This window comes from Pezoporus wallicus, unplaced genomic scaffold, assembly GCF_028554395.1.
Source record: "Pezoporus wallicus isolate ANWC-B61680 ecotype Strahan unplaced genomic scaffold, APGP_CSIRO_Pwel_v1 contig_11829, whole genome shotgun sequence".
In the NCBI taxonomy this organism is placed as follows: Eukaryota; Metazoa; Chordata; class Aves; order Psittaciformes; family Psittacidae; genus Pezoporus; species Pezoporus wallicus.
Window position 1 is genome coordinate 7,970 of NW_026635494.1, and position 13,384 is coordinate 21,353.

General features: G+C 46.4%; 1 protein-coding gene across 5 annotated transcripts in view; it reads left to right on the forward strand.

The window, feature by feature from the left end:
* The first annotated feature begins 7,497 nt into the window (after positions 1-7,497).
* Positions 7,498-13,384, forward strand: part of APLP2 (amyloid beta precursor like protein 2) — a 42,715-nt gene continuing 36,828 nt past the window's right edge. For all 5 annotated transcript variants that reach the window (XM_057432937.1, XM_057432945.1, XM_057432955.1 and 2 more), the window contains exon 1: positions 7,498-7,579. In XM_057432937.1, coding sequence (XP_057288920.1) covers positions 7,499-7,579 — 81 coding nt within the window. In that variant the 5' untranslated portion in view covers position 7,498. The remainder of the gene's footprint in view (positions 7,580-13,384) is intronic.

Consider the following 13,384-nt stretch of genomic DNA (forward strand, 5'->3'; position numbering starts at 1 on the left):
TCCTTTTGAAATTGGGAAGTGAAAAGTGATTGAAGGTGACACTTCCTTGGATAGCTTTTTAGCCTTTCCAGTCAGCAGAGGAGCCAACAAGCAGGTCTGTCATCCAGCTGTAGTTTCAGGTAGCATGGAAAAGGTATCATTAGGCTCTTTTAGCAGAAAAGAGGGAGGCATTTATAATACTTGATAGAATATTGGTATATTTAAATGGGATGTTAAATAGGAAGCATGGTGAAATTTTGCCCTCCTGGAGACTGCACCAGGTTATAGGTGGAGGAGAAACTTAACCAAAAGCAGCTTTGAGAGAGCTACTGAAATACAGCTGAATGAAGATGTTTGCCTGACCAGCAAAATCTGTATTCACGTGGCGAAGGGTTCATTACTCATCCTGCGATGCTTTCTGAAGTGTATTTTTGTATCATCATTCCCCATTTTAAATGCAGCTCTGAAATCCCAAAAGGGAATTAACTACCAGGCATTTGCATTTTAAAGGGAAAAACTCAAACCTCAGTAGAGTGCTCTACTTAAGACTCTTTTTATATAACTTAGCCAATCAGCTCCATCTCACTGGAGACCTTAGGGAGTCAACCCTAAGACAAGGTAGGAAAATCCAGACTTGGAAAAAGCCTTGTAATCTGCATCATGAAACGCAGGATATGCTGGCATTGGTGGGAAGGTCTCCTGTGAACTGGTGTCTTCATTATTGTGTGACTTTGGGGGGGATAAAAAGGGATCTTCAAGCTTTGGCGAACTGGGATGGCAAAATGCAGGATGCCCACTTTTCCTGTGTGAGAGGGGAAAATGATAGTAAAAAAACTAAGTTGTAAATGAAAAAGAGCAATTGAAAACAAAGAGCACTCAGGGCTGACTTGTCCTCTCAGTCAATGTGATTCAGGAGCCAGATTGAGGAGGTTGTTCTCCCCTCAGGCCATAGGGTTAAAGCTGTATGTGGTCCACTCCTTCCCTTGGAGACACTGGGATTCCTCTTTTACCCAGACGATGCAGTTCCTTTCAGCTGCATCTTGCTGGGTGCCTTTATTCAACTGGAACAGACTTCAAGTACGTGGTTTCTTATTGCCAAGAGAACCTGTATTCTAACTTCTTACTGCCTTAGAAGCTTCAAAGCTCTGAAAGTCCTGCTACTTCTCTTTCTTATGGCCCTCCAAACAACTCTGTTGCAAAGGTTATAATAAAGCCAGTGCAGAATATGAAGCCACTCTCTTGAATAAAATCATACATGAATAGTACTAGAGAGCACCATCTGTATTTAGGGCATTTAAAGTTTTAGAGCAAGGTCTAAAAACGTGAATTCCTGTGCTTGGGAATGCCTGAATCCCACTGATTATTCCCTGTAAATATCAGAGATGAGACTATTCATCAGCACAAGCTCTTTCAGCTCCTTCCTAAGTGTGATGTGGTGACAGGCACTGGAGGGCAACGCTGCAGGTCCCTGGGGCACCAACTCCCTTTCTTCAGGGTGTGTATCCTGGGAAGCTAAAGTAAATATTCCTGTGTTGACATAAAAAGAATGACTGGGTGGTTGGGAGCCACCTTCTAATGATGACTGTAACAGGAAATGTTATACAAGGATATCAAGGAGTAAGGAAGGGAGTTTTGGTGTAGTTATTTTGCTTTGCACCAGCACTTAAGACTACTGTGCCACTGGTGAGAAAGAACAGTTCCCAGGGCTAATGCTGTATCACACATGAGATCCAGACACTGTACAACTCCTTGTTGTCTGTTCCTGTGTTGGAAGTTACTTCCTAACACACCCTGTTGCTTGCAGGCTGAGTAACAGCACAAACAAGCAATGGGGGGAAGAAAGGGTGACTTTGGTGTGCCATCAAGGAGCTTGTCAGCACAGGTTATTCCATGCTGCCTGATGCAGCAGGCACTGAATCAGACCTGATTGGGAAGGAGGGGCAGGTTTTCTGTTGTTGAATTGCACTTATCTTCAAAGCTGCTGGAAGTGATTCTGCGTTTATTCAGCACCGGGAGTCCTGAGCTTTTGAGATTCAACGTTGTTCATTGCTGTTTGTTAGGGTGATTTGGCTTTTAATCCACCAGTGAATACTGAATGAAGAATTCAGTCGTAAATCAGATCTCCTCTTGCTTGCCAGTCACACAAGCCGTTTTTATTTTCAATTTCAGGTTCTTTTACCATCCAGGCCAAAAATTAGGAGTTAGAAAGCAGCTTAAACTGTTCCTCTCCAGCGACTCTCCTGCATCACTGCTTAATCCTTCCATTATGTGTGATATCGTTAATCATTCCACTGTAATATTTGACACACATTTGTGGGACAAATTTAGTTCTAATCTAAAAGCTGCAATAACAGTGACTTATGTGGAACGGCAGCTAATTAGAGCATAGTTGAATTTTCATCTCTTGTGAAAGACTTGTATAAAATGAACAACCTTTCACACTGTTGAAATGAGACTGTCGGAGTGAGACGGGCAGGCAGATGAGGGGAGAGGAGAGGAAGGTTATTCAAGGACAACAGGAGAAATCTGTGTCATAATAAGCCGATACCTGTGCAAAATATGCTCAGTTGTTGGTGGATTCTTCTTAATTGTTGTGTTTTTCTTTAAGCTCTCTTATGGCTCATGGTTTGATTGCCTTGATATCCAGGTGATTGATCCTGCCATCTATAGAGACTGAGTGACACTTCTGCCATCGCAGTGGACTAGAAGAGATGAAGATGACAGGATGCCTCCAGCCCATTGTGGGAAGATACTGCAATGCAAGAAGGTGAGTTTACTAAATCTTTCCTGCAATGCAGCTTCTTTTCTCTCTAAGGCCCTTATTGGTAGACCTCTAGATTCTTGCCTTCAAGTTCCATGTATCAGGTTAAGTGTTTGCTACAGCTCTTGGAAGAAGATTCAGGCATGATTCTTCAGGCCTCGAGATTCTGCCAGTGTCCAAAGCCATGGATCCATCTGAAGAGAGAAAATGAGCAGCATAAATACTCAGTTTGTATATTCAGAAAACTGATCCATAGCTAAAAAAGGTGCTTAGGGTCTCATGGTTTTGTATTTGGGCTCCTAAATATGAGCCCACACTTAGTACTTTATTGAACTACATATCAGAGGTTATTTCCCGATAGCGACTGCTACAGATGTGCAAATCTATCCCAGCAAAGGATTGCTTGTGTCTTTGAGATGCTGCTTTTGCCTTGGGTAGTCTTCATCTTCAAAAGAAGAAACTGTTCAGTTCAACTCACTGCTGGTTTTGCCCTCCATCTAGAGAGCAGAGGAGGTGGTAGACTTAGCACGTTATCTGCCTGCTGAGATTTGTATGCAGAGTTCTGAAGGAGCAGCAGCTTCCTTTAGCAGCCACATCCCTGTTGTGCTCACCTTAAGCATCCTCAGTTGATGTATCAGTCATTTTCCAAGGCGTTGCCACCTCTTCTGTGCTGATGTCCTTCAGCAAAGCAGTGATACTCCTGGACCTAAAAGAAGGGGCTGTTCTGAGGTTTGCAGTTATGGGAGAGCGACTATTCTTTCCTTAATGGTCTGTTACATGCTGTAGGCAAGGATTGTGCTGTTTGAGATGAACATAGCACAAACTGCTGATTGAACCTCTTCCCCCCCGCCAAAAAAAAAACCCTCAGGACACCTGCATGGAAGGCAGACTAATGGCACTGAACAGGAGCAGTAGGAAAATGGCCATGAAGACATAAGGATTCATTGATATGATAAAGGGAAGACTTTTCCCTTCCCTGCCGAGCCCTTTTAAAGATGTCTTTGAGGAGAAACAGGCTTACTGTCCACCCTTATTTACTGTGTCACTCCTTCTCACAGATTGCTGTGCTGGTTTCCTACAATTACTCCTTTCAGTCCTGTTTTTCCTATCTGTTTCCATTTGCAAGGCATCTGTTTTCTTCTCCATCCCATCCTTCACTCTATTCCCACAGGAACCCCCTTTATTTAAACTCCTGCCTGCCTTGTGTTATCTTTCAAGGCCTGGAAGGTCTCTGCACTTTGTGTTACCCTCTTTCTATGGAACATCTTCATCCTGTGTGTATACTTTGTACCTTAAGCCCAGCTTCTTCAGTGGTTTCCTTCATCTCGGTGCTGCTGGACTTCCTACACCTTCTCTGCAGTGCGTTTCCCTACAGATGGAAGACTGAACTGCAAACCAGCAGAAGCCCTAGATTTCCACCAGGAAATCTTGCAGCCAAATACAGATGTTTGTGGGGCTTGGAGTATTATTTCCCACAGGCACTTCCACAGCTGGATGCTGGATAAAGGTATAGTGGCTGATAAGTTTTCCATTGCTTTATGCCCCTCATACAGCCTTGCTGATGGAGAGAGACCTTGTCCTCGAGCAGTGTGGCTTGTGATGAGTTGTGGTAGCTAACTGAACATCATTCATTCAAGTTTAGTATTCTTTACAGTGCTGAACTGTGCTGGAAAGAGTCCCCTTCACAGTAGCCCACCACATGCTATGGCCATTTCTGTCTGCACTCTACCTCCTAAACCCGAGGCTGACTCAGCTCTTCCTCTGCAACCTCTAACTTGTCCATACCTGGCACGTGGAGCTAGTAGGAATGATACTATCTGCCCTTTACAACTTGAATCAAGCTTTTCAATTAAAAGAGCTGCATCACATTAGCTCTTCCAGGCTAGATCAATTTTATGCTTTAATTTGTGGAGTTTTAATAGAATGGTGAGACTATTCAAAGCCTTGCTCTCTTCTCTGAGCTCATTCTGCAGGTACTGGCAGGATCTCAGCACTAATGCTGCTGCTCCCAGCGACTTTAATGGTACCAGACACCTTCCTTGGCAACATCTGTTTGCCCTTTTTATCAGGAGTTTAACATTGCCCTTAGAGGGCATGTTTTTGCACTCATAAATATGCTCTTTGCATTTACACAGTTGTGGTCTTGCAAGTGATAATGGGCAGAGATGTTCACTTGAAACTCTTTACAGAATAAACAGCAGCAGTCAAAGGTGAGCACAACATTCTCAGTGCTTTGTTAGCACAGATGTACTGGGAAAAGAGCCCCAAAAGCCCTTGAAACAAGCATAGAAAATGGGATTCTTGGAAGTAAATGTTAACCCTGTGTAGTAGGTGGCAGCTTCCAAGAGGAAAGGTGTTCTAAGGAATGCTGCAGCATTGCAGCATTCATTCCAACTGGTGCTGTTGTCAGAGGCAACAGATAAGAATCCACAAGGCAGTTACCTGGAATATATCTACATGTTGAATTAACCATGACCACTGCGAGTGTCAGCATCCCTGCAGCAGTGTAACCTGCTGTTCCTATGTTGACTTAAGTGCTCATCTGAAAGCCACCCCCTCCAAGGCCTTTACATGCTGCAAGTGTGGCGTTTTCTCACCTGCTTGGACTACATTTGCATTCTGCTGGACACCATCTCAATTTCCCTTCCTACCTGCTACCCAGCAGTCATGAATTGAGTTGCATATGAGCATTAAGGAAAGAACAAGCTCCTGTGGCTTAGAACCTCCCTTTTTGGGGGGGGTGACTGCTCTGTGTATGAAGGGGAATCTGCTATTCTTCAACTAGTGATCTGTCACTTGTTTTTACACAGGGAGCTGAGCACTGATGGTCAGGAATAGGCTGTGTTGCAGCCTCGTGGCAGGGCTTCCATGCTGGTGTGTCTGCAGTGTAGTACTAGGAGCAGGCTTAACGCTGTTGTAATGGAGCTGTCTCCTTAAACATGCTCCAAGTGAATCAGGTGTCTGTTTGGTATGTCATGGCTGCATTGGGGAATGCCACTTGTTTTGATGTTAACTGCCATTATCCTATCATAAAGTGCTATATCCATGTGGCTGTGGGAATTCACATTGTCTTGGGGTCCTCATCCTTTTCAAACCTCTGTACTTAAGATGGTGGTGACTTGAGCTGCAGGTTATTGAGCACCCCTTGCAATCATGACCTTACTTTCTCTTCTGCCCCCCAAATCAAGTCTTCACATCACCCCAATTAAAAAGCCTTTTTCTTTCCTGCAGCTCTTTCTGCCATGCGCAGAATGCATTAGCTAACAGGGGTTGTGAACATGAACACCAAAGCACTACATAAATAGTAAGTATTAAAAGTATATTAATTTATATAGCACTTAAAACGCTATATAAATTCAACCTTGAAAGAAAGCCCTTATCCAAAGCTTTCTAAAGAGCTTGTACATTTTGACCTGGGGAGAAAGGAAAATACATCCCTTTAAGACAAGTGAAAAGCTTAACTCTATGGCCTGTTATTTACATGTGCATTTATATTGCACACCCAAGGATTTGCACTAAAATGTATCAGTTGCCAAAACCCCCTTTTCCAGCTGAATTTGGCCAAGGTGAGAAGGGAATTACATATGCCAGAGGGAATATACAGCAGGACTGCAGTAAAAGAGATTTAGGGGGTTTGAAATACTGTAGAAAAGACCATAATAAGAGAGTAGTGGTCTAGTCAGCTGGTTTAATTACAACAGGGCTGCTTATTGACCTAGTATAGAGATTTACCCCCACTGCAACACTTCAGCAATATTCCCTTCACCCATTGAAGACAATAGTGCTTCTAAGAGCCATATAGAGAATATAGAAGTTGAGAATGGAAGTCTTTAACTCTGAGTTTGGTCTTTTTTTCCACCTTATGTATTTCCATCCAAGTGACTCAAGTATGTGACTCGAGCCAAAGAAAAGGCTAAGAAGGCACTAGTAAGAGTATGGAAGGGCAACTGTAGCAGCAGCTTGGTAGCTCTTTGTTCCAGAAGGGCTTGATTATTTAACTCCTTGCTATAAAAGTCATGGGGTGAAATTAAAATAGGGTGAAATGAAAGCAGTGTTGGTGCCAATTGGGTTTAAAGCTTAAATGTGTCTTTAAACAGTGCTATTTGCTGTGGCAGAGTATCTGCATGGGAAGGAACCAGAGGCAGAAGAGAAGAAGGTGGTGGTGGTGATGATGATGGTTGTGATGCTGTATCGTAGAGATGTGTGTCCATTTAACTAACCTGTACAAAGAGCTTTGCTGCATTTACACAGGGTTGTGGTGGGTGTTGTGTTGCCTTTGCAGCACCCCACGGTGATTTTGCCCTCTGTGTTGGTGACAGGATGAAGCAACTGGTGATTATTATCCAACAGCTGTGTTTTAAGGAGAAAAAGCACTAAAAAGGAATAAAAACTTACCACGATAGCGTTGGTTTTCATTGCACATCAAGCAGGGCTTGGAGCTTGTGGGTAGCACGGGGGTCAAGAAGCTGGGCCTAGATGTAGAGATAGCTTTATTTTATAACTCATTGTTTTAAAGCAGAAAAGATGAGGAAATTGCCTTATTTTCCTTTTATTACTACACCCCTCTCTTTGCAGCGTGGGGGGAGGAGGAGGGAGGGTTTATAGCCTATAAACCCCCATGGCCATAGGCCCCGTGCCCCTTTATACTCCCCTATATAAGGAGTCGGTCGCTGGTGTACGTTTATAGTCTATATCTAACACTAAAAGGGGGTGGAATTCCCACCGGGGTCCTCCCCGCGGGTGGAGGCGATGGCACCGATGGCACCGGCGCTGCGCTTCCCGTTCCTGCTCCTGTTGGGGCTGGCCGGCCCCGCGGCCACGCTCGCTGGGTACATCGAGGTGGGTACGGGCCGAGGGGGCCGGTGCCGCTGCCCGCTGAGGGAGCGGGCTCCCCTGGGAGGCTGCCTGAGCGCCGGGCGTTGGCTGGCGGCGGAGGGGAGGCCGCGGTGGGACTTTCTCGCCGTCTCTACCGGGGTGTTGCAAGCCCTTTCGGCCGTGGATGAGAGCCGGGCTGCGGTGGGCAGGAGGTGCGCTGAAGGGAGAGGGAGCTGGAGCGGCTTCTTCCTTCTCATCGGGTGGTGGGTCCGTGTCTTCAGGCAGAGCGCTTCCAGGCGGAGACCGCAGGCCTCGGGTCTGGATTGGGAGCTTCGTCCCGTCGGGATGCTCCGCGGTCGGGGCTTGCTTTGGGAAGTGACCTCTGCATTGTTGGCACGGTGCAGGAGTGGGGAGCTTCGGATTGGTCTAGAAGCTTAGGAGAGTATTAGAGCGCAGTTTGGGAGAGAAAAGCCTCGGTTAAACGGATCCGTTTGATTGCATCCGCTTGGTAAATCCCGAGTAAATCCTCGGGCTTGAGCCGTTTCCTTGGTTTTTTGGAGGGGATGCTTCAGGCAGGGGTTAAGGGTTTGCAGTTGATATGAAAATGGCTTAGATATCGCAATATATATGCGTAAATACACGCACATCTATACCTGTGTATATCCATGGACGTATTACGTTTATATCTCCGCATGGAAGTAATTGGAGAGTGTACTTAACTGTACCCCAGACACACATATCTACACCAATACATGAATGTATGTTACATTTGCCTCTCTATGAATGGAATTGGAGGGGGGGAAATCCCGACTTTACCCCTAACCCCCCAAAACTTCGTGTGATTTCTCGATCTCGACAACAAAATGGGGATGAAAAAAACCCTGATTGAAGAACTTCACACCATAACCTGCCTTTTCGAGTGAAACAGCAAAACAAAGGGCAAAGGATGTGCTGGGCTTCAAAGGTGGCACATCAGTAGGGTTTAGGAATCGGTGCGTGGCTGTTGGCTGGGGATACAGCTGCCTTGTGTAGGTTCTGGGTTATTGGATGGATAAAGAACGGGCTTGTGGCTGTTGCGCATGGCTTGACTTGCTGGTTTGCAGGAAAATCAAGCAGGTTTGGTTAAGCAGAGCATCTGCCTCAAATCTGGAGCTGGGGGTAGTGAATAAGTGGCCATGAGTGGGGCTCTGTAATAGCTTTGCATGTGTGTTGCGTGATATCACTCAGTGACTTCTCGACAGCTATGGAGAGCAGTGTTCCACCTCCCTTGGACCATTCCTGCTGTTCCGTTTCCATACATCAATGGAACGTGGTGATAATTGTCACTGGGAGAAGGATAACCTCGTGCCCGTTGGGGCTGCGCTGAGAGTGTCAGATCCGGTTGCTTGGCTTTGCCTCGGTGGAAGGGGACTGCCCTGGCTGCCTTTGGGGTGGCCCCGTTAAATCTGAGCTCTCTGCGCTTGTTTGGGAACTCCTCCAGCTGCAGGTCACTTCCTCTGTCATATCCGAGGCTAATTCCAGCCTTGTGCACATCCCTTTGGGAAGCTGCTGCTGCGGACTACAGAATGCCAGCTGTAATTTCATCCCGAAGCCCGGTGTCCATCCGATGAAGCAGATCCTGGGATTTGCCACTCACAGGATGGGCAGAGGGATTGGCTAAAGGAGCCCTCAGCACCCCAGGAGGGGCTGGCAACCCATGAGAAGGGGGGTGTTGATGGCAGTGAAACCCTTCCAACATCATTCCTCATCCTGTGTTAGGGTTGGGATTGCAGGCTGGTGTGGGGCAGTGTTAGTGCATAGCTTGTCCTCAGCACAGTGTGCATCCTCTGAAGACACAACAGCATCCGCTGACACAAAATGTCACTGGAATTCCTCCTTTTGCTGCATCCTCTGCCGTTGCCATGTCTGTGGGGGACTGCAGCTCTCCAGGCTCTGCTGCTGCCAGGTTTCCTCATGGATGCGGAGCTTAGGGAGCGGAATGGTTACTGGTTTGGGGTTTTAGGCTGCGATACCTATTGGATGCTGCCAGATAACAGGATGACCAATAGACAGGAGATTGCTTATTTATTATTTGTAGTAATAAAGGTGATGTTTGAAGATGGAGTTAAGGAAAACCCATAGCAGTGGCTGCAGTGATTAGTTTAGTTGGATTGGCACGGTCCCGTTTAGGTGGATTTGCTTTCCTTGATGATCTCAGCCACCAGTCCCTGTCCCTAGAGCACCCAGTAATCCTCTTAGGGACCACAATTTGAGTTTCTGCCTTTCTTTGCCATCGAAAACACATCTGGGAGTGGCAGATGTGTCTTCTCCTTTGAATTGCTGGTACCTGAACCTTTGTCCAGGGCGTTCCCAAGGGCTGGTGGCTGGGGACAGTCAGTCTCCCTTTCAGCTCATTGTGGTTGATGGCAGATAACCTTTAACAGTGCCTTTTCTGGATGAATCCGAATAGAAGAGCTTGGAGGAATCACTGATGCGCAGCTCTTGGTGTTGCATTTGAGCAGTGTGTGTCTTGGGGTTGTGCTGGATTCGGTGCCCGCTGCCACAGCGACGTTGATGCCAGCTGGGGAAAGAGGAGAAATCGGTTCTAATTGGATGTGTATCCCAATGATAAACTGCCTGTGTGGTGCCCTCGAGGCCTTCAAAGATGCAAAGTTTCTTCTTTATCACTTGACCTTTTAGTCTAATCAGATCAGAGGTGATGCAGACTCGGTATTGCTTCTCTTTAATCAGGTTTGCTTCCAATGGCTGTTTCCAAAGCTCTCCCAAATGCTTACCTGCCTGTTCCAAACCACCAGGATTTGGGGTGAGACACCCCCCCCCCCCCCCAGCAGTGTGTTTTGCAGCAGAAGGATGTGTTTTATGTTATCCGTTCTGTGTGCTTCAGTTCGCACCGACAGAAATGAGCCTTGTGCCATTTCTGCAGCCCTTGGGGACTTGTAATTGCCTGCTGCATTGAACAAAGAACTCCACCTAGGGGAAATTTCCACTCCTCTGTTGAAGTCTTGAGGAGAAGCAGTAAAATTCCAGCCTGGAGCCTGTGGCCTTTGGTTTCCCTCACGCTTCCCAGTAACTGGTAGGGAATAGAATTTCCTATGAAAGGGTTCCTCGACAAAAGCATCTCTAAAGCAGAGCTGTGTGCGAGGGGATAAAGCCCATCAGATGGACATCTGCTATTGCAGAGGCTCTGGAATTCCTGCTGCATTGTGGAATGCCGTGGCAAGGTAAGCCCTGCTCTTTGGAGAAGGCCTTCAGCTCCTCTTGTTTCATGTGTGGAATATTTATGGCCTCTCTCTCAAAGGGGTTTTGGGCATTAATGTCTCTGCCGTTGGGTTTTGGTGTTAATGTGTTCGTTGCATCTCCTGAGAGCTATTCAAACCTATTGTGTAGGTGGCTTTTGCTGGGTGTGAGCTTTATGATCATCGCATACAGCTACTCCTTCAGCCCCTTACAGTGCAAAGGAAGGATTAATGCAGTGTCAGTGCTCTGTATGCCGTTTAAGCTTCTCCTTAGATGATGCTTGTAAAAATTATACCTGTTTTTTTACTCTTTATGTGTCTTCTTGGGGGCATTTGGACCTTAATGTTGTCTATAGAAGTTATTCTGACTGTAGCATCTGCTTCTGTAAGCGTACTTAAACCAAAACCTTGGTCTTCAGTTGGAAATAGAAGAGAAATGCACTGTCTTGGGGGAGCAGTTGGACTTGATGATCTTGACTGTCTTATCGAACCTAGTTGATTCTATATGCCACTGCCTGCTCTTTCTACTGGCCCATAGCTCTTTGCCACAGCTTTTACCTTCCTGTTTATCTTAAATGGAGTCTTTAGGGCACTTTGACTGTATTAATTTTGTTATTTGCATTCCAGTATTGCCATTTTTCAGCTTTGTTGCTGCACTAAGGGGTGTGGAGAGAGGAAATAGATTGACAACATTGCACAAAGCCTCAAAGGAACTCTGTAGATGCATATATGTATTGTATGCTTACTACTAAGTTATAAAGCAGCAAGAAGGAAGATGTGAGTGAAGTAAATGGGCAGGTTTCTCTTTCTTGTGGCCTGACCAAGTGGCATACTTGTTTTTCTTCTCTGGTTCAGGAGGGCTGGTGGCTCCTCACTGGAAGCAGCAGGCTAAAGGGTAACTTCAGCTAAAACAGGGCAAGTTGTGCTTCAGGTTACGTGCTGTAGGGGAAAGAAGTGAATTCCTGAGAGACCGAGCACAAGAAAATGTGCATTTCAGAAGAGAGAGTTTGGCTGGGTTTAGAGGAATTTCTAACCATTAGGTTTGCAGATTCACTACCTTCACCCCATCTTCCAGTGCCTAAAAGGGATGCAGGAAACCTGGAGAGGGGCTTTGGACAAGGGATGCAGGGACAGGCCAAGGGGAATGGCTTTAAACTGCCCGAGGGGAGATTGAGATGAGCTCTTAGGCAGAAGCTCTTCCCTGTGAGGGTGCTGAGGCGCTGGCACAGGGTGCCCAGAGAAGCTGTGGTTGCCCCATCCCTGGCAGTGTTCAAGGCCAGGTTGGATGCAGGGGCTTGGAGCAAGCTGCTCTAGTGGAAGGTGTCCCTGCCCTTGGAACTGGGTGAGCTTTAAGGATCCCTTCCAAAGCAGGTTGTGATTCTGTGTTTAAAACACACAATTGCACCTCTCTGTGTGGTTGTCCCAAGTTCCAACTTGGGCTGAACAATGAGAATCCTCATGGCCTGCAAACAGTGTTAAAGGCATCGTTCTGACAGCAAACCAGCCTGCTTGGCTTTATGTAATCAGGGACCCACCTGACCAGAAATGCATGTGGCTAAGCCGCTTACCAGCGCTTGGGTTTGATGTATTACACTGGGTATTCTGTGTACAGCCAGAGGGAGAGAGAATAAATGCGTTAGTTTTGAAAGATAGGCCCTTATATGGATTAAATTTAGTTATAATGTTTGGTTGTGTTTCGTGCTGTCAGCCGCAATCATGTTCTTGTACGAGTTTATCCATGGCAGCCCTTCCTTTTGGGTTATATCTTTAGTGCCAGTCGCTCTTAACTAGTGTGAGGAGTCAGAATTGCTGCTCTTGGTGGCACTTCATAGAATCCCAGCCTGGTTTGGGCTGGAAAGGACCTTAAAACTCATCCACCTCTAACCTCCTGCCGTAGTATCTGGGCTCAGTCTTAGCTCTCAAGCCTGCTGAGCAGTGGCAATACAGAGTTTAAATTCATCTTCTTTGTAGGCTTCTTCTTGGGGGTTTCCTCTTCTGAACTTTGGAGATTCCCACCAGTTATTCCAACTGTTAGGATTTTGCCCTGGTCAGCAGTGTGGTGGATTGCTGTGGCTGCCTCCAGTTGATGGAGCTGGCTCTGCCGTTGCTATCCTGTGCAGCCAGCTTTAAAGAAGCTTACAGAAGAGGCGCAATCAGCAACTCCTTGGTGCCTTTTGGGACTGAAAAACATCATGAAATGATGACTTTGAGCCTGAGTTTTGCAAGTCACCAAATAGGAAGGGCTTAGAAATGGCCAGCACAGCTGCAGCCTGAAGAGAAACCCATAGAAGGTGGGAGCTGACTGTTCCTTCCCAGGAATGTCACTAAAGCTTCATGTGTCTTGGCTCCAGGTAAGGCACCGAGCCATCAGTAGTGTTATGGCTCTCCTCTTGGCAATGCGATTCCAACCTGGTACCATGCAGAGGTGCAGCGTGGATGCTAAGCGTGCTTCAGCACTCGGATGCCAGGCTTTGGCTCTGGGACAGGGATGCATTTAAGTGACTGCATGCAATAGTTTCTCTCTAACAAAATTACAGCAGCCAAAAGGGTCTTTCGATGCAGGTCGAGGCGGCTGCAAGCACACAGTGATGTC